A 26926-nucleotide genomic window follows, 5' to 3' on the forward strand; every position below is an offset into this window, starting at 1 on the left:
TCTGTAGTAATGTTTTGCCAGGCCTGAGGGTATAAAGCTAAGCGACCCCCGACTGCCTCCAGAGAAGGACAGTCTGGCCTCCTCTCAGGAGTGCTGGAAAGGTTTACCGGGGGGGGGGTATCCCTGTCACCTTGGTTTTGCGGACCCCCTCTGCCGCCAGGGCGGCGTCTTCCACTTCTGCCCCCTCCTCTGCCTCTAGAGGGGGCATCACCCTGTGTGCCTGGGAAAGATCCTTGGGGTTTTCGAAACCACATTTTCCCACCACGTTGCCCTTTGGGGTACGGTCTGGAAGGGGTGGAAAAACGGACTCCGACAGCAGACAGAGTCTTTCCCTCCTGTTCACACCGGGTAAGGGTCTCCTTTACTTTAGGGCCAAAAAGTGTGGCACCATCAAATGGGGCGTTAGTAAAGGAAGACTTGAAGGCTTCCGCAAATGAACATAAGCGCATCCAGGATTGCCTACGAAGAGCAATCGCTGAAGCCGCTGCCCTACTCGATCCTTCGGCTGCGTATGATATCAGCCTCATGGATGAGTTAACAATGGATGTAAGGGTATTTAGATGTGCCGAAACTTTCTCTGAGACCGCAGCATCTGTAGTACCCTGGAGGGTATCTCCCAACTCTTTGACTAGATCCCTCTGTAAGCGTGTAAAATGAGTCAAATAGTTCAGGGACCGCATAGAAAAAGCCGCTGAACTAAAAATGTGCTTCCCGTATCTGTCCATAGTCCTAGAATCTCTGTTAGGCGGATGGACAGATGAGGAAGACTCTGACATCTCCTTTTTCGTGGCCACTGCCACCACCATGGCGTCCACTGGAACTCCTTTAGTGAGGTAAGCCTTGTCTTGGGGTGCAGTGATGTACTTATTAGGCTTCCTAGGGACCGGTTCCACCGTGTCAGGTGTCTCCCACGCCCTTCGAGCAATCAACTCCATTAACTCATCGAAGGGCGGAGTGACCCAGGAGGAGGAAGGGCGAGCACCAAATGCTTTCAGCAAGACTGACTCATCCTCAGAAGGGGGGAGGGACTGCCAATCACCTCTCTGCTTCAGGATCTCCAAGATGTCAGAAAAGGAGACATCTTCTGAAGGTGACTTTGGGGACCCTTCTGACTCATCCAAGTCAGTATCGGATGGTAAAGATTCTTGTGGAGAATCTAAGTGTCTCCTCTTACACAATCTTTTCCTAGGGACCTCTTCGGGGGGAGCATCCGAAGAAGCCTCCGAGGAAGAGGGGGCACCCTCCAGGGGTGGCTGAGACACCGGTGCTCGACGCTTGATGTGGCCGTTGGTGCAGAGGAAGATAACGGTCCTTTGTGGGGAGGAGAGGCTGCTTCTACTGATGTGGTTGTCTGGGTAGACAACACCTTCCTCATGAGATCGAAGGCCCCCGGGTCCCGAGTCGAAGAATCTCCCGGTTCCGAAGAAATGGGAAGAATCCCCGAGACAGGCACCGAAGGCATCGACCCCGAGGACGGAGCCGAATCGATCCGCGCCGAGGCCCCGAGGGGAAGAGTCGGAACCGAAACGTCGGTTCGACTCTCGGCCCCGGAACCAAGGACCGATCGTCGGCTCCGAGACTCCGGTACCGGATCCGACGGAGTCAAGGTGAAAGGAGCAGACCGAGAAAAGGACGGTTCTGGCCCTGAGGGCTTCACAATCAGATCAACCTCTTCCGGCTCCAAAGACTGGGCAGGTCTCGGAGGAGGAATGGATGGAGATAATGGGAGGCCTTCAAGTTTCGACACCAACTGAGTGGAAACCGAAATAAGCTTGGATAGGGCCGAATGTTCCAATAACTTCTGCACCACACGGTCCACATCGATATCGGAGAGCTTAGAAGAACGGGTCGAAGGAACCGAAGACGGAGCCGACCTCAATAGTGTCGAGGGAGGGAGCTCCATCACCGGTTCCAAGACTCGAGGCTCGGAAACTGACAACAGTTGAACACTCGGCCCCGAAGTCTGTGGAACCGGTGATCTAACTTTAGTCGAAGAGCTCGGAGCCGATGACTTGGGCTCCGACGTCTTAGATTCCTTCGAGGACTTGGATGCCTGGTCAGAAGCATCCAGAGCCTCCTGAAAGGAAGGTTTTAATAAACCCCTGTCCATTAGTTTCCTGCGCCTATCTGTCATGACCCTCCCACTGAAAGAATGACAAATAGAGCAGTCTTCTTGCAGATGGAGAGGGCCAAGACAGTAGACACAGGAACTATGGTTGTCAGTTACTGACATTTTTTGCCCACATTGGCAACGCTTGAACCCTGATTTGGCCTTTTCAGACATGTCAAAGTAAGTAGAAAGATAGTCAAATCCAGAAAAGAGTCAAGTCCGTAAAATTGTCAAATCCAGTAGTGAAGTCAATCCGTTGTCAAATCCAATAAGGGTGGTAGGCCCCGAAGAGAACTCTGACTAAGTTTTATAACTTTAACGGAACCGAGATTCCCTTATACCTTACCACACTCACACAAATTATTATTAAACAGCTTATAACACTAAAGTACCAGAGAAAAACAAGAATAAAATTCTAAATCTTATCTGAGGTGCTCGAGCTCGACCCAGTGATGCGAACGCTGCAGCGGCAAACTAGATCTGAGGTAAAGGCAGAGGGGGATTGTGGGTATTAGGTGATCTCGAGCTTCTTCTCGATGCAGAGCTTGCAGGCAGCCGACACGGAGCCGAGGATCGGCTCCGAACACGTGTAAGAACAAAGGCGAGATTGAACACTCACATTATCCTTTTTCCACTACTACCAGGACCAAACGGTCTGAGGTGACTTCTTGCTAGAGGGGCAGACAATGAGAGAGGTGGGATGAGAGGGGAAGGTGTTGGAGGCTGTCACATATTATTTCTGTCCTGAAAGGGCTACCTGTTGGTGAGCTGAGAAGGAGCTGCCCTAGAGGAGGGTAGTCTCCTGGTCCCTTTCCTATGTCTGGAAGATGAAGTAGTAGTTGGTGCAGGGGCTCTTCTGATGGAGGTCTTTACAGGATAATTTCTATAAAATATTGTTACTGGAGAGACCAGTAAGTGTTTTATATCTTGGAGTCATTTACTCTTCTCCTGTAGGTTCTAAAGCAGGTCTGCCAAAATTTTAGATTTAAAGTAACTGACTCATATGAGGAGGAAGATGAGGCTTCTTCCTCCTATGGGGGGGGAGGTAGGGCTGGCCTCAGGGCCATTGAAGGCCTGCAGCAAAGACCGTGAAAAGAAATGCCAGTCTTGGTTGTTCCTCTGAAGTAGCAGACAAATGCCTGGTCTTTTGTCTCCTTTTAAAGGAGTTGATTTAGTCAAAGCTGTGGGCCTAGTCTCAGGGATTTGGCCTAAAGAGGAGGAATCTGAATCCTGGATCACATTAGGTCATCCGGTGGAGCCTGGCTCCCCCTCGATTTTGGCAATAGCTGACATCGGGATAATCTCTGTGGACGTGCCTACCAGTACTTTGCAAGCGGCTTCCTCAAGGGTAGTCACAGAAGTAGTCAGTTCTAGCAGACATCCCTCAACCCCTATATCAGAGGTTTGCAGGATGTCTGACGACGGAGGGGCAGAAGTGGTAGGCCTTGAAACTTTGGCCTTTTTCCTGGCAGTTCCGCCTGGACGGCAGACTCCAGATCCATTCTTAACACTAACTTCTTAAGCCTCTGGTTCTCAAGATATAAACTGAGGGCGGGCAGACGGCTTTTGACGGTTTTTGGAACAAACAACTGGAAGATGGTACAGGAGGTATAACACACCTAAACAGAACAAGCAAAGATCATGAGAGTCTGTGCGGAATTTGGCATTCACATCTACATTTTCCCTTACTAGGGGACACCGGCTAAGAACAAGCAACAACCTAAGCTCAAGCGAAAAATAAAATTGAAAATTCCCCAACGGGGTACTTAATTTTAGACATCTTGAAGAGGAGGGGTGAAGCGATCAATCTGAAGTTTGACTGCTGCAGAAAAGTTCTGAGGTCTGTGCGTGCAGACATCACATTTAAGGCCCTTGCATTATGGCCCTGCGCTTGATGTCCCACGCACTAGCAGCAACCAGGTTTAAGCTTTTGTATAGGAGCTGACGTTCGGGTTGCCTGAGGCGGAGAATCCCACAATAAGAATACTGCAACATGGAAGAGAAGGACATCTATGGTTATGGTTAAGATTTTACACAACTATTCTTTATGCCCTTGATACAGTACAAAGTCACAGTTATGCCAAAACACAGCACTTCGCCAAAATACATGCAGTAACCTTGTTTTATTTACACGTAATTGTGCTCTTTTGCCTTTATTATATTCGTTTTGCTTGTTTAATCTCTTTTTATGCCCCTTGTACTTTTCTTGTGCTCAATTTACTCTAAACATGCCATTCTGCTTTAAACTCACTGATTTTGCTTTAAACTCACTCGTTTTGCTTTTCTGGTAATCGTTTCATAAAATATCTTAATTTTAAACAGTTTACTTAGTTAATAAACCTTTTGTGCCTCCCGCTTGTTTAATAATGTGGTCTGTGCCCTTGTAATGCTCCATTTTTATCTTTTTTATAAAATAAGCAGTTTGTGCGAATTCTCATTACCTTCGATTCTTTTCTGGCTCTTTTTCATACTCGTTTCTCTTAGTTTACCTTCACTGTCACACCTCTGCACCTCATGGTTCCAAATATCATTCTCTGGAATCCCGATTCTGACACCATGTCGCTCTCCAACTTTTGGACACAACAGAAGAGTCTTTGTGGGTTCTGTTCAAACAGCTATACAATATACAAACACATCACGACAGAAGTTTACTGACTAACTTAAGTAACTTATACAAAACTAGCTACTGCAATTATACATGCGCTCACTCTGGCTGCACTCTCAAAATGGCACTAGGAATAGCGGGTGCCCAGTATTTCTATGTGCACATCCAGTCCTTGATATGCTTCTTAAAGATACAGCACATGCACTCTGATCTAAACTACCCTTGGTAGTAAACCACATTTTACTTACCAAAAATCTTTAAACATTAAACATTTGATGGACAGAGGTAAAAATTCTGCATCAAACGCAACAGGTACACTAGGCACTTTTAAATGCGGATAGTGCAGGTATTGCAGATACATAACTGACTGTTCAAGTGTGTTCATTGAAGGTGTGGACAAAGACATTAGAGCTAGGATCAGGTATGAATGCAACTCATTGTGTTGTTTACATAGTCAGCTGCCAATCATGCACCAGTTTTATATAGACAAGACTGTTATGAAACTTTCCAAACCTATGTGAGCATACGTTGGCTATTAAAAAGAGAGAAGTAAACAATGCACTTGCAAAGCATTCTTTGTCTTGTGATGGTTTTAGAAAATTTAGTTTTTTCTTGTGTTGGCTCAAGCAAGCATGGAAGGTTTTATGGGCAATAACATTCTGCTTGAATGCAGTGAGGCTAAATGGCAGATAAGGCTCACAGTTGACAGACTACTAGGTGTTAATGAACACATTAAATTAAAGCATTTTATTCTTGTGATGAGGCTCTGATTTAAGGTGATTTATACAGGATTTTACACACACATTTTACATATATATACATATATATATATATATATATATATATATATATATATATATATATATATATATACACATATATATATATATATATATATATATAGAGAGAGAGAGAGAGAGTAGTTGCCAATTCCCTTCAGCTCGTTGTGTATCTCATTTGACCACTGTCCCTGTGAACGGGCACTCTCTCAGTCCCCCACTTTCTGAATCCTTGGCCATTGGCCACATCGGCAGTGGAGAAACCAGCCACAAGGACACGAGGGCTTTGGAAAGAATATAGGTTACTTGACTACTGTCCCTGCGAACGGGTTCTCCCTCAGTCCCCCACTTGCTGAATCCTTGGCCATTGGCCGCATCGGCAGTGGAGAAACCAGCCTCAAGGACTCAAGGGCTTTGGAAAGCCATGGGCTCAAGCTCAATGCCAAGAAATGTATAGTTATCCCCTTTGGGAAAAACATGTACCTGTGAATTACCATATAGGTGGCAGTACACTAAACACCGAAAGTGTGATAAGAGACTTAGGGACACAGGTGGACAGTGGTCTCACCTTTGATAACCACATCGCCACAGCAGTCAGGAAATCCTTCTATGTGGCACACCTCATCACTAAGGGCTTTTTATCCAGAAAAAAGGAGGTCATTGCCCCACTGTACTCATTCCTCATTAGACCTATTATAGAATACAATGCCCCGTTTGGTATGTACCTCTAAAGACATCTGCAACAACTGGAAAGGCCGCAGAAATACCTCAGTAAAAGAATCACAGGCCTAAAGCAGATACCCCACGCTGACCGCCTTAAAAAACTCCAGCTATACTCTGTTGCATATCATCTACTCAGAGGAAATATCTGCTTAACATAAAAGGCCATGTCAAACCCAGAGCTGTTGGACATGCTACACTTAAAGAAATCCCAATCCTCAGAGCCACATGCAACAGGGATCTAAACCTTGTCATCACAATAAACAAAACATGCTGGAGGGATAGGTTCCTGACCCAGAGACTCCCCAGACTCTGGAATAGATTGCCCATACATGTCAAGCAGAGTGCCTCTTTGGCCCTCTTCAAAAGGAACCTTGACGATTGGATGGGAGAAAGGAAATTCACCCCGGGGATCACGTCAGTTGCCCTGCTACACAGGGGTCCAGGGAAGTAAATAGTGTGGGAAGAAACAGCCAGGGAGTTGTTATGGCTAGGTTTGTATAGGCCCTAGGGCTGATAGCCTAGTACCAACCTATGAACTTGACCACTGTCCCTGAGAAAGGGTTCTCTCTCAGTCCCCCACACTTGCTGAATCCTTGGCCATTGGCTGCATATGCAGTGGAGAAACCAGCCACAAGGATTCAAGGGCTTTGGAAAGAAGATAGGTTACTGTAGGTGTCTAGCTATGTTTCTCTCTTAGCCTGCTACTGTAGAAAGTACCTGGTCTAAAGCAGAAATAACTGGCTCTACCCATACGGCTAGGGATGGCAGCTGCACCCCCACCACCAGCTGCTATAAATACATTCCCTAGTTAACTTTTTCTTTTTAGTTATCAGTAAACCAAGATAAAGCTCTAGGTGAAAAAAGGCAACCCAGTAGATATACTGGAATTGCCCACTTGTAAAATAGAGGCAAAAAGCTACTTAAACTGCCACTTTTTGTCTGCTTCAAACTTGTTATCTACCCAGAAAGGACACAGCTGAAATCAGTCTATAGATTGTCTAAATAGCCAAATTGTTAGGAGTTATTAGAATCTAGTAGGGGAAAAAAAAAACTTACCCTGCAATTGTTAGCCTGGGGGGGGGGGGGGTTTCTAGCCCGCTCCGTTCGCTACGCTCACTTTGCTCCCCTCCCTGCCCCATATTCCCACCTGCCCCCAGTAACTCTACATTCTTAGCTTTAACCCCACCCCTAATTGCCAGCAATTAGGCTACACCACTACTCACCCCCCCTCCCCCTACATCCAACACAATTATGCTACTACCCAATGTAATAACAATCCTAACCTGCCTATTTCAAGCTCACATTACATCCTACCAAGGCTCAACAGTCACATGCCCCAACAACTTCCACTGTACTCTCTCAACACCCTCCCTCAAACATTTACACTAACTCTACAACCCCTGCCAGCAAAACCATCCTCCCAATACACACACTCCATTACCAAACACCTAACACACTCAAAAATAAAATATCCCTAAGATACCATAAGCAATTTACTATGTATATAAAACATATCCTAAACACCCTCTATAAACTAGCCCTCACTGAAGACATCCATCCAAACCCCGGTCCACCCAAATCCAACCCAACCACAAACCTTAGTCCAAGCAACCCCCCACCACAACTCAACTCCTAGCCAACAAGAAAACAACAGACCTACTTATGTCCCTAAACATCAGAAGCATATGCAATAAAATCCAAGAACTACATGCCAGCATAAGCATATATTCCCCAGATATTCTCTTCCTAACTGAAACCTGGCTCAAACCTCACATCAAAAGTGAGGAAATACTTCCACCTGAATGCAACATCCTTCGCATAGACAACACTGCCCAAAAAATGAGGTGGTGTAGCATTGATATTTAAACACCACCTCAATATTCAACTCCTGAACTAATCTGCCCCTCACCACAATTTTTATTTATTTTACATTTGTTGACCAGGCTAGTCTAACTGGATACATGTCCATTTTCAGTAGAGGCCCGGGGAGATAAGCTCCAAGACATATAGAGAACATAAAAATTGCAAAACAATACAAAAAAATACTTGGAGATAAGCTCCAAGACATACAGAAAACATACAAAAATTGCACACACATATACTAAATTACAGTAGTATATACACTGACAATTCAGGTTAATAAGAAATCATTTGAAGAGGACAGATGTCAATACAATATAAACTGCAGGTTCAAAATAAATAGCATGTACGTACATTCCTTAATGAAAAAGGAGGCTTACAGGCTAGTTCAATGTACAAGTAAAGTACATAACTTAATGGCAAAGAAAAAGGAGGTGGTGTACAGGTTGATGCCATATCAAAGTACAGTACACAATGAAAGAAGCAGCTTAAGGATCAGTAGTAGTAATCATGATTTGTACAAATAAGTGAGAGAGGGAAGGAAATAATGAGATACAGAGTGTAGAAGTTATACATTGTTAAAAAGGATGACAGAAGATTAACAAAACGAAAAGGGAAGGCAGAGCATATTCAGGTAGAGTAGATAGTCAGGTTTAGTACAGGGGCATAACCAGTGTGTTTTGAGGAAACGTTTCAGTCTCTTTTTGAAGATTGATAAAGTGGAAAGTGAGGAAAGGTCACAGGGTAGGAGATTCCAGAATTTTCCCACAGTACTGGAGAAGACAGAATCCCCTGCCCTGTTGTTAGATTTAGATGTTTTGACTAGAAGTTTCTGAGATGAATGTAAGGACTTCAGATTATTATAGGTGGTGGTGATGGTGGATAGAGTAGGAGTATTGGAAGGTTGGTAAAGAGTCTTATGGGCAATGATTAGCTGGTGGTACTTGATCAGATTCTGTAGTTTCAACCATTCAAGCTTCTTTAAATTAAAGCAGTGGTGAGTTCTAAATGGGATGCCAGTAGCAAATCTGGCTATGTTATTGCAGGAGGTTTCCAACTTACTGAGGATGTTCTTAGATAGATTGGTGAAAATGGTAGAGGCATAGAGGAGTGTAGAGATTAAATGAGTATTTGCAATAGTAGTTCTAGCTGTAGGTGATAGGAAGGGTTTTATTCTGTACAGAGAGCCAAGGTTTTTGTTGACAGATTTAATAGTGTTGTTGATGTGTATGTCAAAGGTAAGACTTATCAATGGTGCCACCAAGTAGCTTGGTAGTTAGGTCGGGTGATATGATGGTGCCATTAGTGGATGAAACAGAAAAATCTATAGGGGAGGACTTAAGATTAGGATTGAAAAGGAGGAGTTTAGTTTTTGGGGGTTTAAGAGAAGGCAACGATGAGCGAACCATTGTTCAACAGTGTTAAATACTTTTTGGGTAAGGGAGTGAAGGTCAGAGGTGTTTTTAGCAGAGCATACAAGTGTGCAGTCATCTGCATATTGTTTGCAAGTAGCTTGGGGAATTGCTTGATGAAGGTCGTTGATGAATACAGAGAAAAGGAGAGGTTCTAATATGGACCTCTGAGGTACACACCTAGGTTAACTGGTAGGTGGGTGGATAGAGTGTTGTGCCAAAGTACAGCCTGTTGTCATTTATCTAGGTAGGACTGGAACCATTTGATAGAGTGCGCATGTAAGGACAGGGATTTGAGGATATCTATCAGAATTTGATGATTTACCATACCAAATGCTTTGGAAAGATCGATAAATAGTGCTGCAGAGAGCAAACTGCAGTTACGTTTTTTGTTAACACAAATCTATAAAGGAAAGGAGGGCAGTGGTAGTACTATGAGAGGGTCTGAGACCATGTTGACAGCTAGAGAGGAAGTTATTATGGATTAGGTGGTCTAGAAATTGCCTATGGATGCATTTCTCCATGATCTTTGCCAAAGGAGAAAGAAGAGCTATGGGACGATAGTTGAAGAATTGGGTGGAGTTTCCACCTTTGTGAAAGGGGATAATATGGGAGACTTTCCAGATGCTAGGGATGTGGCCTTCACTAATAGTTCTATTGATAAGAATGGAGATGGGATAAGCAATCGATTTGGCAGATTTTTGTAGGTATTCAGCAGGTAGTTGGTCTGCTGAAGGAGAGCATAGTTTCAGTTTTTGGATTAGGGCAATAATGTGGGTTGTTGGGACTGGTTGGAGAAGAAATGGAGGGGTGTAGTTTTGTTGTAGGTAGGTAAAGTAAAATTATTAGATAACTGACTGGCTACTGTTTGGATAGCATCAGTAAAAAAGGAATTGAAGGCATTGGCAGTATAATATATGGGATTTTCAAGGTCAGTATTTTGTGGGTTTGGTGTACTGGATTGACCTGGATGTAGTAACTGGTTGATGCTCGCCCAGAACTTTTGTGGGTTATTATGGTTAGCCTTCTGAAATTGAAGGTTGTAGTTTCTTTTATCTGATCGTATAACTTTCTTAGTGTTATTTCTTAGCTGTCTGAAATTTTGCTGGTCAACATGATTTTTGGTCATTCTCCATTTAGCCCAGTATTTATTTCTGAGATGGATTTTATGTTTTGTTTCTTTAGAAAGCCAAGGGGCAGATTTGGTGTTGAATCTGATTGTACGGGTTGGGGCATGGTGATCAAGAATGGTTAAGAAGTTTGAATTAAAGTATTAAACCGCTTCTTCTAGAGGGAGGTATTTTAAGGGAGACCAATTGCATGCTCTAAGTTCCTTTTGGAAGAGATCAGGGTTGAAGTTCTTTTTGGATCTGATATTCCTGATAGTGATAGGAATGGGAGAATAGGATTTATGCCTGATGATATAGGTAAGAGCGTGGTCACTTATGTCATCAGGAAAGGTTCCAGATGCATATATTTGGGGATAGTTGTTTGTCAGAATCCAGTCTAATGTGTTTTCTTTCTTATTGTGTTTGTTTATCCTGGTGAGGGAGGTAATGGTTTGGGAAAAAACACAAAGGTTGATGTGGGTGGTACGGTGGCTGCTGCTACAGCAATTCCAATCAATGTTTACATCACCAAGGATTATAGTTTCTTGGGGCAGGTGTTGAGATATTGAGATAACCAGCAAAGGATATTTTCCATGGTGGTATTGTTGTTAGCATGGGGGGGGGGGGGGGTAGATAGATACAAATAATATAAATGGCTTTGGCACTGTTAAGTTCAAGTTTGGATATGAGAATTTCTGCATTGGTATTAGGTCGTGGTTTAGAGTCCTAAGTGGTTAATTGTAATCCTGATTTAAATAGAATAGCAACCCCCCACCCTTTGTGGCTACACGGTCGAGTCTTAGGATATTATACCCTGGTGGGATGACTTCATTGTGTTTGGTTGCAGGTTATAGCCATGTTTCTGTTAAAGAATGTCGAAGGAGTAGACCTCTAAAAGGGCATGGAGTTGAGCAATTTTATTGTTACTGCTTCAAATATTAAGATGAGCTACAAGGAGAGAAGTAAGATTGTTTAGTGATGGAAAATTAGTGGATTGGTTGGGGAGAGAGATTGAAGCTGTTATTGGGCCTGGGTTTGGATGAATGCCTCCATCTTTTAATAAGTGGAGTTGTTTGAGATAGTTTGGATTATGGAGTTTGCTATTAGTGAGTAGGGATCTCCTGGGATTGAGGTTGTTATATCTAATGTGGTGTATTCTGCAACATTTTGCTAGTAGGTAGCTGGGAGTAGTTATGTTTGCATGGTTAAAGAGGATGGGTAGATACAGGGAACTGGTTTGTTTATTAGGGTGGTGGAAAGTATGGAACTAATGGGGTTTCACAGGAAGAGAGTATGAAGGCAAAAGTTAGAAGTGAAAGTAATATAAGCATGAGCAGTAGAGTGTAATTTATCCATTTAAATGGGTAGGTTAGTAATTGCGTTACTTGTAGGTATGGAAGTATAGTAGGTGTGGATGAGGGGAGGAGTGTGGAAGGAGATTAAGGGGAGATGTATGAGAAGGAAGGATTGGAAGTAGATGAGCAAATAAATGTTTTTCCTGGAGTACTGGGAGGAGGAAGGGGCGTGGCTAGTAAGTATAAGTGTAGGACCCCAGGGGGTGGGTGGGAATTTGGGGTAGGGAGTGGGTAGAAACAGGTAAAGAAGCAGCTCTAGAAGAAAATCATAGGTTCATAGGTTTATACTAGGCTATCTGCCCTAAGGCATTTATAAGCCTAGCCCAAATTATTGTGGCTTACGCCACCCCTTATATGAAAAAATACTGTGCCCATTAGTTTGTTGTGCCTCTGTCCAGCAGTGACCCAGAGATGATTCCCGGGGTAAACCTACGATCTCCCATCCACAGGTCTAGATTTCTCTTGAACAGAGTCAGCGAGGTGCTCTGCCTCACATGGACCGGGATTTTATTCCACAGCATAGGGAGTCTCTGAGTGATAAATCTATCCCTCCAGCACGTCCTATTTATATCCGTGCTAAGGTTTAAGTCGCTTGCTCTAGTGGTTTTGGTGGATTTGGATTTTTGAGGTGGAGCATGTCCATTAATTCGGGTTGGACATGGCCTTGTATGTCAGGCACATGTCACCTCTGAGCAGGCGGTATGCGACTGAATAGAGCTGGAGTTTCTTCAATCTGGCAGCATATGACAGATTTTGGAGTCCCTTTATCCTTTTGGTGAGGAACTTTTGGGGTCTCTCCAATTGCTGCAGATGTCGGGTGAGATACATCCCGAATGGGGCATTGTACTCGATCATTGGTCTGATAAGTGAAGAGTACAGGGAACAATGACCTCACTAGATCTGGATGTGAATCCCTTCATGATCAGGTGGGCAATGTAGAAGGTCTTTCTAACCACTTTAGCAATGTGAGTGTCAAAAGAAAGGCCACTGTCAACCTGGGTCCCCAGGTCCCTGATAACCTCTTCTGTGCTTAGTGGATTGCCACCTATATGGTAGCTTGGGGTTACCTTGTTTTTCCCGAAGGGTATGACTATACATTTTTGGCGTTTAACTTCAGGCCATGGCTCTGGCACCAGCTATCTGTTTCCGTGAGTCCCTTCTGAAGGATATCAGTGTCCGATGCACTTTCCACTATGGCCCAGTTTGCAGTCATCTGCAAACTTTGTCAGCCAAAGTCCTCCCATGTTGGCCTGTACTTCTGAGAAGTAGATGCCAAACAATAGGGGCCAAGGACCGAGCCCTGTGGGACACCACTTGTGACCGGCTTGGAGTCTGACACAGCGCCAGCAACTCTAACCCTGTGGGTTCTGTCCTTAAGCCAGTTTGCAACCCATCTTGTGACATATGGGTTTACATTTAAGCTGGTAAGTTTTTCTACAATACCCGAGTGGGGTATTGTGTCGAAAGCCTTTGCAAGGTCAAGGTAGGCTGTATGGACTGCCTTTCCCTCATCAATGGCCTTGGTGACTATTTCAAGAAGTCGACCAAGTTCAAAAGGCATGATCTTCCCTTGACAAAGCCAAACTGGGTCGGGTCCAATGTCTGCAAGTCCCTATATCTTTGTTTATGAGCTCCATTATGATCCTCTCCATAGCTTTGCAGACTAGACTTGTTAAGCTTATGGGCGGTAATTACCAGGGTCCGTGGCGCCACCTTTGTGGAGTGGGACCACAGTTGCCGTCGCCACTCCTTGGGCACGTATCCTGTGGTAAGGCTGAGATTAAACAGCTGCCTTATGTGCGGGTTTAATTCCTCATTTAGCTCGTGTAGCACACAGCCGGGGACACCATCCGGTCCCATTGATGCTGTGATTTTAGCTTTAGAGAGAGCAGCTTTCACCTGCGCATTTGAGATGTCCGGGAGGCTACACTCGGCTGGGATAGTTATCTCTCCTTTAGGGGAGAGGGGGTGAAGTTTGCACTGAACCTGTCTGCCAGTATGTTGGCAATGTCTGTGGGTTCAGTGATTTTTGTATCATTTTGGACTAATTCTGAGCATATCTGTGAGTTTCCACCCAGGTTCCTAACATAGCTGAAAAAGGCCTTATGATTGTCCTTTGAATCCATGGCAATTTTTCTCTCAAAATTGGCCTTAGTTGATTTTATGAGTGCTCGTATTTTTTACTAATAATGATCAGGGGTGACTTCCCTTTTATGGATTTTGTTCTATCATGTAATAGCTTTCTCCTCTTATTGTAAAGTTTGTTAATGGCTGGGGTCCACCAGACTGGACGTTTGCCCTTTGTGGAAAGAGTCTTGGTTTTATTTGGGATTGCCTGATCCATGCAGTCCTGGAGGTGTTCATAGAAGGCATTTGTAAGGGCTTCCGCAGCTTGGGTTGTGGTTTCCTCTGACTCAGGGGCCTTGAAGGATACCACACCAGTCTTGAGTAGTGTGAAGTTTGCTTTAGAGAAGTTCTTCACTATGGTCTTTTGTTTGGGGTGGGGGGATGTGGATTTCCAGTGAGATTAGTTTATGATCAGATCTCACCAATGAGGGATATACTTCGTGTGGAGCATTTTGTCCCCATGTTTGTGACAATGAGATCTAGTATATTTTCTCCTCTCGTGGGAACAGTGACTAGCTGTTCCATGGCATTTGAATTTATGAACTCCAGGAACCGTTGGGCTAGAAAGTTAGGGCTTGAGTAATGTTCCCAGTCTATATTCGGGTAGTTGAAGTCACCCAATATGATGGTGTTTGGAGATACATTTATACCCTCCAGTGTCTTCAGGAAGGCTGTGTGGGGTTCCTGAGTTTGAGAGGGTGGCCTGTAGCATGCTACAATTTGTAGAGCAGTTTTGCCTATTGTTAGTTGCACCTGGATGGTTTCCGAAGCTTCATGCGTTGCCACCAACCTGGATGTGTGAGTATCCTTTATGAATATGGATACACCCCCTCCTTTTGTGGAGTGGTCCGGGTTTTGGGGCCGGAACGCATGATATGAGGTAAAACCTAATAGTGCCGGGGTGCTCTCAGGAGCCTTGAACCAGGTTTCAGTTACAGCACAGACATCGATGTTCTCCATACTGAGAAGGGCCTCGAGTGCGTGCATTTTGAGATTTAGACTTCTGGCATTGAGCAGCATTACCCTCAATTTCTTCCCATTTTTGTTTTCTAGGGTGGTAGGTTTAGAATTTGAGCCTTGCCTAAAAAGGCACTATGGGGGGTGGCAAGAGCCTTAGCCAATATCCGGAATCCCAGGGGTGACAGGTGCAAGTGAAGCAGCGTGGCTTGTCAAGCATGTCATCCCAGGCAGACAGACACTGGATCCCCTTTGAATGACACCAGACATTAAGCCAATTGTTAAAGCTGATCATCTTGTCTCTATATTGTGGCATCATTCTTGGTGAAGGAAGGATACTGCTCAGGGTTAGGGTCATACCTGCCTGGGCTACATAATCAGAGAGCTCCTCTATGTCTCTTTTCATGCAGTCCAGGGAGGTGTCTCAGGTCGTTCACACCAGCATGGACAATGACTGTGTCATATTTGTACTTGCTGTGGAGTGACCCAGTGCTTGTGTTATGTGGCGGATTCTAGCGCCCGATAGGCAGCTTACTGTGACCCTCTCCTTGTTCAGCCTGGTGAGTGGGACGTCAGTGTGTCTGACTATGGAGTCACCTATGACAAGTATGTTTGGTGTTGTATTTGGCCTTAAGGGCTGTGACTGCTTTGCACACTGCTTTTGTGGTTTATGTGTTGCTTGTGGGGTGTCTTGAGGTAGCAGTTGTTTGGGTGTCTGCTTTGGAGGCCTCTGCTGTTTAGGTAAATTTTTACTCAGAGCCTCCGAGTATGTCTTTGTGTGTTTATGTGTTTGATTCAGTGGAGTGGTAGCATTATGTGAGGCTGGTTTTGTGGTGTGTGTAGTTGCCTTCTCCTCCTGTCTGGTCTTGCCAGTCCTGAGTTGAGAGAGCTCAGCCTCCAGTTTGGCTAAATAGCTGCATCTCTCGCAAGTATTTGTGTTATGTGGGAGGAGGAGAGGGTTGTCTGTGTACATGAGGCAGTTATAACATTGCCTCAAGATTCCCAGATTCACCAGCTGGACCGAAGGTAAGTTTGATAAGTCAGAAGTGGGTAAGAACAGTGATGAGAGAACCTAGAAATGATAGTATAGTATAGGGTGTAGTTAGAGGAGCTAATAAGCAGGTCTGGGACTACAGAAAATAAGGTAAGTAATATAGAAACAGGAGGATAAGAGTGCACAACAATGAAGAAATCCTTTATGCCAATCTCAAACTAAACCCAAACAAAACAATCAATATCATAGGATGCTATTTCCCACCAGGGCAAAATATAACACCCCTAGAAAATCTCCAGAGCTGGGCTACTCTACCTCTACCCCAGGAAACCATCATTCTCGGTGACTAACATCAACTGGCTAACCTGTAATAACAGTCTCCCAACCATTCACCTTAATCTCCATGGGTTCACTCAACTCATTCAATCCCCTACGCGAATCAACAAAAACCCTAAATCATACCTTACTTGACTGGATCCTAGTCAACAAAGCCCCTCACTCTTACCTAGCAGGTTGCTTACCTGAGAGTCTTAGTGACCACTCCCCACTTTCCTAATTCAGCACCACACAAGCAGTCTGAAGTCCATTATCCAGAGGCGAATATGGAACAAGTCCAACTTCAACCCCAACTCCTTCATCTCCTCCCTGCAAAAAGTTAACTGGTCACCACTAAAATACCTCAACCTAGATGAGGCTGTCCACTTCTTCAACAGTACCTTCCTATCCATCCTCAACAACCATGCTCCTGTAAGAAATGCCAACATCAGAGCCAGGCATGCCCCATGGTTACAAAAGACCACCAGAACCCTAATGAAATCCAGAGATAAGGCCTGGGAGCACTGGCGACGAACAAAAAATAACTCAGATAGGCAATCATTCCTTGAACTGCGCAATAAAGCCAAAAAGCATATAAAATTAAACAAATCCCTACTATAATCTACTATAAATCCACCCTAAACTCTACCAACCACAGCCCTAAGCAATTCTGGTCCACTATTAACAATATCCCCCACCCAGAGAAGGTTGATACCCCCAGCCGTCCACCCCCTCCTCCAGCAGTATTGCTGAATCCATCAACAAACACTTCACTGAAACATCTCTAAACAAACAACACTTCCCTACAACAGCCATCCCAACTCCTAACCCTAAACCCCCCACTCCTCTTTTCTTCTTCACCTCAGTACCTACCTCCAACATAAAAAGACTATTGTCAAAACTTAAACCCACCAAACTCGCAGCTGACAACCTCCCCTCTGAAAACTTGAAAATTGCATCTGATACTAGGCCTACCCAATTTCAATTCTAATCAACCATTCCATAACAGAAGGCTATGTTCCCTCGATATGGAAAATATCCCACATCATTCCACTCCACTAAGGCACCCCCCTCCACTGACCTCTCCAATTACCGCCCCACTGCTATCCTCTCCCCTCTCTTCAAGATACTTGAAAAATGTATCAACACCCAGGTATCCAACTACCTACTAGCTAATAATCTACTCTCCAAAACCCAACATGGTTTCAGGTCATAGCACAGCTCTACCTCCGCTCTGCTCTCCTTCACCAACACTATACATCACAAAAACAATGGCCTCTTCTCTACTGTCGTATTTCTAGAGCTCTCAAAGGCCTTTGACATGGTATCTCATGAGCTACTACTCTCCCCAACCTCTCCCTCTCACAACCAGCCTGCAACTGGTTCCACAGCCATCTACACAGATGCCAGCAATCACTAATCTGGGACAAAAACTCATCAACTCACCTCCCAGTTACTCTCTGAGTTCCCCAAGGGTCTACCATTGGCCCTCTGCTATTCTCACTTTTCACTAACAACCTACATACTGCCACCACACAAGCATCTCTTATACAGTATGCAGATGACTCTACTCTCATCTGCTCTGCCTCCACTCTACCAGAACTACAACAAATCACACAGGAATCATTCTCTTCTGTAGAAAGCTGGCTATCCAATGCTCAGCTCCTACTCAACCCAAGTAATACAAAACTTCTCCTGTTCCAACCTTCCAAAGCCACCCAAAACACCCCACACTTCAACATTCTTGCCAAAGACAATACCATCATCTCTCCATCAGAACACACAAAATTACTTGGTGTGGAAATAGACAACAAACTTAAATGACACCCACATATCTCTCACAATAAAAAAAGTTCACAAGAAACTTGGTGCATTATATCAAATGCCGCCAATTCCTAACCAAGGCAGCTAGAACCTCCATAGCCAATTCACAGCTAATCTCCACGCTACTCTCTGCATCCCCGATACTTACCAACCTTAGACAGACAGACAGACCTACACAAGCTGGATGCTTGTTACAACAAAATTGCTAAATTTGTCACTGGAACTTCCTACCGCAGGCATCATTGTATCTCCCTTAAAGAACTAAACTGGCTAGAACTCCCACAACTCCTTCACTTTACTCAACTCGCCCTCGCTCATAAACTTATTAACCACCCCCTTAACATCCCTTCGCTTCAAACCTTTCTCCAACCCTATTATCACCCCACTAGGCCCCTAAAATCAAGCAGCAAAAATCAACTCACTGTTATCAAACCCAAAAACTCAGCAGGAGAAGCCATATTTTCATGTACCATATCTAAACTTTGGAACAATCTTTCACCCTCTATAACTACTCTACCTTCCAGCAGCCTTTTCAAGACTGCACTCAAATTCCACTTAAATTTGCACTGGCTTTGTCCTTGTTCTAATCGAGACTAACACCCCCCCCCCCAACTTAGACTCTTAACCCAACTATACTACCACCACTACTTACCACAGTCAGAAATAGCTAGTTGTCTTTACATACTTTAACATTTTGTCTGGCAACTTTGTTACTAATATTATAAGTGACAAGAAACTATCTTAACTTGCAACATTTTCTGTATATACTGCTGATAATCAATATCTTGTTATTGTATTAAAGCCAACAACCTGTAATGTTTACCATTGTTGCAACTTTGTATCTCTATCATGTACAGGATGTGGAGCTTTTCTTCCTGGGCATCAGCTGAAAAAGGACCTGCGTCCAGTCGGAATTGCCCGGTAAACAAATGTAAAAAATATATATATATATATATATATATATATATATATATATATATATATATACACACACAAACACACACACACACACTTTAGATATAAAAAGTGTACAAACCTCTGTTAAAATGCCAGGTTTTGTGATATAAAAAAAATGAGACCACAATAAATCATTTCAAAACTTTTCCCACCTTTAGTGCGATCTATAACCTGTACAATTCAAATGAAAAACAAACCAATCTGTAAGGGGAAAAATATAAAATATAAAAAATAAAAAACGTACAATAATCTGGCTGCATAACTGTGCACACCCTTAAACTAATACTTTGTTAAAGCACCTTTTGATTTAATTACAGCATTCAGTTTAAAGCTGTAAAATGTTTTAATCTCTTTTACTTAACGTCACTTTAAGGAGCTGTGAAGTACTGTGGTTGTGATTGGTCAGTAAGATCATCTGACTTGGGGTGGCTGTTTTAAATGTCCACTGCTTTTACACTCCTTTGTTTTTCTGAAGTTCTGAACGCAATAAAATAGAACAAAAGCACTAAAATCATTTGTTTCCTTGAACCCATTTTTTTTTTTTTTTTTTTTTTTTAGTTTGGAAGTGTTTTTTTTCGCTTGTTTTGTAGTTCTGATTGTTCTTAACTTGAAAATTGCTAGAATGGGGCTTGCATTAACATGCATTTTTCTAAAGGATATGAAGTCTGAAACTCAAACATATTATTCTGTAACTTCAGTCTCCAAACAACTGACAGAAAAAGCATTTTATGGGGAACAGAGCAAAAATGTGTGGTAAAAAGCTGGACAGTTGAGAGATATGCATTTATCCACTTGAGTTTACTGGATAAACAGCACTCGTCAACAGTAAACCAGTATAACTTATTGGCTTATCAGTATTTCATAGAAATGGCAGCAGGTTAGTAATTTCTTCCTCACCACCTACCAAATGATTTTTTAATGCCTTTTTGAAATTTTTGAATAACCTTCCCATTTTGTCACTAAAACATGTTCCCTGTCACACTTAAAAGTTGCACAGAAAAATGGACAGAGACAATAAAACCCATTCTTAATATACTCATTGGCATCACTTAAAAATCCTTTCAGTCTAGACAGAGAACTGCAGCTATGACTTACTACCCACAGAACAGTATTAAAAATAAAGTTATGTGCTCACCATAACGTTCCATCTGAGTAGTTGTACTTCATTTGTCTTCAACCTGTGGGATACAGATCCATATCGGATCCGAGCCGGCAACTTTACTAGCATCTGCTCCAAGCTCCTCCCCTTACTCATAATGCACCTCCACTACCTTCCAACCCCCAGATCGAGTTTGCTGAACCTTATACTGATAACCCGACCTGAAAAATACTTATGACCTATAATTGCAGCCCGTAGGCTATTCATATGCCAAGGTCCGGGGGAAAAAGGGAGGGACGGTTGAAGACAAATGAAGTACAACTACTCAGATAGAAAGTTATGTTGAGTACATAACTTCTTTATCTGAAGTAGTTTACTTCATTTGGTCTTCAACCTATGTGACAGAGTCTGCTGCTACTAAACTCCTGGGAGGCGCTCATGGAAGGATATTCCGGAGCAGTGCGGAAACAAAGGATGCTCTCCTTCTGGAAGTGAAATCAAATTTGTAATGAGAAATAAACATATGAGATGAGGACCAAGTAGCTGCAGAACAAATATCATCCAAAGACACACTAGACTAAAAGGCCGCAGATGTAGCCATGGACCTAGCGGAATGAGCTTTAACCTGACCTGGAGGAGACATGCCTCCGTCCTTATATACCTGAAGGATGCATGAAGAAATCCATCTAGCAATAGTGACCTTGGAGATTGTATCCTTCTATAAACCCTTTCTAGGGAACCTAACCAATTGATCAGATTTATGGAAATTGTTTGTCCTCTGTAAATAGAATCGTAACTATGAACATCCAACAGGTGGAGCTTGTATTCCATACTGTTAGTAAAATTAGGAAAAACACAGGCAAATTGATGGTCTGATTGATATTGACTGGTGATGCCACCTTAGGAAGAAAGGATGGATTGGTTCAAAGGGAAACCCCACCATTGTGAATACTAATTTTTAAGGAGCTTTGATGGACAAGGTCTGTAATTCTGAAACCCTTTTGGCAGAGGTAATAGCCACCAGAAAAGCTGTTTTCCAAGATAAATATTTCAGATCTGCTGTTGCAGCAGGCTTGAAAGGCAAAGCGACCAAAGCTTGAAGGACCATAGTAAGGTCCCATGGGGGAACAGGATCCTTGACTGGGGGACATAACAAAAAGGTGCCTTTAATAAAGGCCTTACACGGTCTGGAGGAGGCTAAAGAAGCAGAATTCTTGCCCACATGAAAATGAGAGATGGCAGCCAACTGAACCTCATCAGTAGAAGAACTAGCTCCGTGTTGAAAAATATCAGCTAGAAAATTAAGAATGGTGGAAATAGGAGCAGTGAAGGGGTCTAAATTCCTTTGAGAGGCCCAAAAGGAAAAACGTTTCCACTTGCTGCGATAAACCTTCCTGGTCGAAAACTATGATCTGTCACCAAAATAGATCTGAGGAGGATAATCCAGGAGTCCTAGCAATCATGGGAACTGGAGCAGCCAAGCTGTGAGCTTCAAAATGTCCAGATTTGGATGAGGCAACCCCCGAAGGGTGTACAATTAGATCCTGAATGGGATCCAGGATCCAAGGCGGAGCCAGAAGGTGAGACCAAAGGAAGGGAAACCATACCTGGCGAGGCCAAAACGGGGCAATGAGGATCACTTTGCTCCCCAGTCGACGGGCGAGCTTTCTGTAGAAACATTGGAATAAGAAGTACTGATGGCTAAGCATAGAGAAGACCGGGAGGCCAAGCATGAACTAGAGCACTTCTGCGGGACTTCCACAGCAGGGGGTTCAGAGCAAAAAACTTGCTGCACTTCGCGTAGGAAGGAGATCCGAAGAGATCGCAGCAAGGTTGACCCCACTGGTGGAAGATCTGATCCGCTACTGAAAGACTCAGAGACCATTCATAAGGCATCAGAATAGTCCAACTTAGCCTGTCCTCTAGGATGTTGGACTGTCCCAGAATGTTAGTTGCGATGAGAAAGAGACTGGTGGAGATCGCCCATTCCCACACTCTCATGGCCTCGCAACAAAGGGGGTAAGATCTGGTCCCTCCCTGTTGGTTGATATACCAGACCACTGACATGTTGTCTGACTGAATTGTGATCGTTCCCAGAGGAAGAAAGGCATGAAGGGCCTGCAACGCTAGAAGGACCACTCTCATCTCTAGGACATTTATGTGCAAGCTGGTCTCTACAGGGGACCACAGGCCTTGGACTCCGTCGTACCCAAACAATGCCCCCCCCCACCCGAGTTGGGAGGTGTCCGTGGTCACTGTGACTTGGGCCAGGGCTAGAACACAGGGTCGTCCCTCCAAAATGTCCAGAGAACACATGCACCATATCAGGAACGACCAAAAGACTTGACTGAGTTGAATTGGATATGCCAATGGCAGTTCCAACAGGGACCATTGTACTGCTAGACTCCACTATAGAATTCTGTGTAACCGGGCACAAGGAAGAAGAGTTATGGTCGCTGCCATCGAGCCCAAGGCCCTCAACACCAATTCCGCCATTGGGAGATGAGTGTGGTAGATCAGGGAGACACTCATCCTCAGGGTTTTGTACTCTATCCGAGGTCAGGAAGATTTTGAACTGAAGAGCATCTGTCCTGGCACCAATGTAGTCTATAACCTGTACAAGATCTAGGAGTGATTTGGAAGCCCCGATTGTGATCCCCAAACGCAGGGTAAGAGTCAGAAAATAATCCCTGGTTTGGGAGAGTAGATGCCTGGTGGGAGCAGTGAAGAGCCAATTGCCCAGGTACGGATAGAACTGAATCCCCTGAAGCCTCAGGTGAGCCGCTACCACCGCCATTACTTTGGTAAACACCCTGGGGGCTGTGGTGAGACCAAAGGGTAGGGCACGAAACTGGTAATGATAGACTCCTAGCCGGAAGTCGAGAAACCTCCTGGAGCTTCTGTGCATCTTTATGTGATAGTAAGCATCCTGGTGATCTAACGAGCACATCCAATCGCTCTCCTGTAGGTACGGCATGATGGACTGTAGTGTGACCATCCAGAACTTCTCTTTGGCAACTGGCTGGTTCAGGGTAGAAAGGTTCAGAATGGGCCTCAACTCCCCTGTTTTCGTTAGCACCAAAAAGAACCTGGAGTAGAAGCCCGATCCGAACTGATCTGGGGGGACGGTTTTGATGACTTGTTTTGCTAGCAGCTTGGAAATTTCCCATGCTGCTGCCTCCCTATGCATGGGTGGTACGTCTGAGAGGTGCTCTTAGACATTTGGGGGGACCCACAAAGGGGACAGAGTATCCTCTGGATATGATCTGAAGCACCCAACAGTCTGATGTTATGGACTCCCATATCATTAGGTGCAAGGGCAATCGTCCCCAGACTGCCTCCAGAGTAGAGCAGTCGGGCCACCCCTCAGGGTTGCTGCGTGGGTGTGTCCGAAAAAGGTTCTAGAGATCCAAAATTGCTCAGATCCCCTCTGCCTCTGGGCCGGCATCCATTCTGTCCCCCTCTGCCTGGGAGCCCCGAGTGTCCCAGGAATACTGACACTTCCAGAAGCACATCTTTTGCCCTCTCTGGTTCTGGGGAAAAAGACCTTTGAAGGTTCGAGAAGCGGCTCCCGAAGGCAGACAGCGGCTTCCCATCCTTCTCACTCTGGACTAATGTCTATTTGACGGCATTACCAAATAGAGTAGAGTCGTCATAAGGGGCACTGGCAAAGGACACCTTGATTGGTTCCAAAAATTGACAGTCTGAGCCAGGCATTTTGCCTCATGGACACACCGGACCCAGCTGCCCTAGCCGTTCCTTCTGCAGTATGTTAAAGGAGTCACATTGACGTGTTGGTGACTGCTTTCAAAGTGGCCATCATCACAGAGAACAAAGCCTTATCCCCCTGTGACATGTACTTAGGGGGAGACTCCTCCAGCCCCTTTACCAGGTCGCATTGGAGTCTGGTAACATGGGCCAGGTCAGTTCAGCCCCCTAATCGAAAAGGTAGCTGAAGCGTAAACCCGCTTCCCTAGGTGGTCCATCATCTGCAACTCTCGGTCAGGAGGATGAAGCGGTGAACTCTCCTGGGCAAGTTCCTTCTTTGTGGCTGCTGCTACCACGATAGCATCTATGGGAAGAGCCCCTGTTCCATGCTGGTCTGTCTATGGGGGGGACTTAAAAGTTTGTCAGGTCTTTTTGGAATTGGTTCCATTGTGATTGGTTCCTTCCATGCCTGCAAGGTGACCAGATCCACGAAAGAATCCGCGGGAGGGGACATCCAGAAAGTAGATGGGCCCATGCCGAAAGCCTCCAGGAACACAGACTCATCAGAAGGTGGTTTTGGGGGCAGACCAACCTCCCCGTTGGCGCAGGATTTCCATGATGTCTCCAAAGGAGACATCCTTGGGAGATGACCTACGGGAACATTCTCCATCATCAAAGTCTGTATCCTTGGTGAGGGACTCGGGGGAGTTCAAGTGCCTCCTCTTGCATGTATGCTTGTGAGGTACCTCTCTGGTGGGACTCTCTGGGGGGGGGTAACTCACAAGCCACTTCTTCTTCAAGGGGAACCGTCTGGGGTTCCTCGAGCACGGGCTGTCCCTCTGGTAAAACGATGGGGACCGTAGAAAGAGCCAAGGGGGTCTGGGTGGAGTCCGAGGGAGCAGTCAGGGGTCTCGATCCAGCCGAACTCCGAAGGAGAGCGAACTTCCTGAGAAACCAATAAGGAAGCCAGTCTTCCCCGGGTCCGACAAGAGAATCGAAGCCGGGCCCGAAGTGGACGGAGCACTGAGGGAGGGAACTTGGCCCGACAAAGGCAGAGCCAATGAAAAAAGTTCCACTCCCTCGGATCCGACACCCAAGCTCCAGCTCTGAGCGTGGCTCGGATTCGAGCTGGTTGGATCCAACATGCTCCAGGCAGCTGTCGGCGTCGAGGAAGCAGGTACCATTGGCGCCGACCCCCTGACTAAAGCCATCCTTGGATCCGAATACTCCGAACCTGATGGTTGGATCGGGGAAGGAGATATCGGCTGGAAAAAAGGAAGCAAGCTCCCTCTCCTGAAGGAAAGAGGGCTGGCAAGACCCCCCCAATCTGGATCAGAGTACGGATGAACCTCCTCCTCATTTTATCCATATCAACCTCAGACAAAGACCAGGTGGACCTCGACGAGGCCACGGACTCCAACCTTGCAGGTCGGAGTGCCGAGGCCTTAGAAGCGGAGTGCGTCTCCTCCGGCTCTGGGAAGAACCTGAGATCGGAGCCCAGGGGAGTCATGGATCTATAATGTTTTAACTGGTGAAGAGAGGTCCGGAGACCTCTTACGCTTTTCCCTCGCCTTCGACTCTTTCCTCCTTCCCTCTTCCCCTTTTCCGCTCCGCTTCCACAGGCCTTTGCACAGGAGGTTGAGTCCCAGCCTGGGAGGGAGGAGAAGCCAGGGGGAGAGAGGAAGGAGAGGTGGCCACAGCAGCTGCTGTGACCGAAGCTGAAAACGAGGCAACAGTCTCAGAAGGGGGGGGGAGAAGGCCTTTTAGGGCCAACTTGGCCTGCCTATCTAATTGCATGAGGGTTGAACCCTGCACATATAGTGCAGTCTACACTCAGATGGGCCAAGCCCAAGCACTTAACACACAGTGTGGGGCCATCTGCAGGAGATAACTTATGGCCACACTCAGTGCATCTCTTGAAAATAGGCTTGTCAGCCATACTATCAGAAGAAAGAAAAAAACGTTAATTATTTCTTTTTTGAGCACACCCACTCACCACACACACACACACAAAACATACTGATGGGGGGAGGGGAAGCAAAAAGTCTACACAACTACTCTAACTAACCTAAACACTACAAACTCGACGCACCAAGCGAGGGGAGAAATTTTTGAAGTCTTTACCCACTTCAAAACCTGGAGCTCTAGAGATCACGATGTATAAGCTATTCACGGCAAACAAGATCTGGGAGTTGGAAGTTAGTGGAGGTGTATTATGGGTAAGGGGAGAAGCTTGGAGCTCGGAGCAGATGCTAGTAAAGTTGCCGGCTCAGATCCGATATGGATCCGTATCCCACAGGTTGAAGACCAAATGAAGTAAATTACTTCAGATCACTCCCTTAAAACACACATGCAGAACTTGTGGAATCATTTTGATGTCCCACTAACAAACTCTTGCACCATTTTTTCCTCTAATATTGATTTGGAAAACAAACTCCACAGGTTTCACATGACAGTCGCATTACTTTCTGTTCACTCCAAGAAAAACTTATTTCTTCCCCTTAGTCTTCTCAGCTGACAGAATCTCCCTATGTTTTTTTCAACAGTTTCCGATACAATCACAACAGTGGCTCACACAATATGAACATGCCATTGCTGTTCTTCTGCCAACAATGAATACGCTTCTATCGATACCGGTGAATACACCCGTGATCCAGTTATTGGAAGGGCATATGGAAACAACTAAGAAAACGTTTAGATAATAAAAACAGGTTAAGTAACAAAAAAGAATTTTTCAGACTTACTGTTGAAGTATCAATGATGGTTTTTTCTTTCCCATCCATATCCTCATCTTCATCTTCATCACTAAATTCTGCAGCAGCATGTTCCAAAAATTTTAATGTGTCCAGTACAGATGCAGAGTCTGTCATGTCAGGTTTCCTATTAAGGTCAAAATGCCAGGTGAAACAGGGTTAGAAAATTCTTTATTCATATGCTAAAACCACGAAAAACAGCTATAAAACGTAACCACTCTAATTTAAAGCTTTATTAG

General features: G+C 44.8%; 1 protein-coding gene across 4 annotated transcripts in view; it reads right to left on the reverse strand.

Moving 5' to 3' along the window:
• The window catches only part of STRN (striatin), a 2479646-nt gene that overhangs the window by 1163409 nt on the left and 1289311 nt on the right, over positions 1–26926 (reverse strand). For all 4 annotated transcript variants that reach the window (XM_044058581.1, XM_044058573.1, XM_044058566.1 and 1 more), the window contains exon 6: positions 26679–26814. In XM_044058581.1, coding sequence (XP_043914516.1) covers positions 26679–26814 — 136 coding nt within the window. The remainder of the gene's footprint in view (positions 1–26678; positions 26815–26926) is intronic.

This window comes from Protopterus annectens, chromosome 1.part2, assembly GCF_019279795.1.
Source record: "Protopterus annectens isolate FY-2018-M chromosome 1.part2, PAN1.0, whole genome shotgun sequence".
In the NCBI taxonomy this organism is placed as follows: Eukaryota; Metazoa; Chordata; order Ceratodontiformes; family Protopteridae; genus Protopterus; species Protopterus annectens.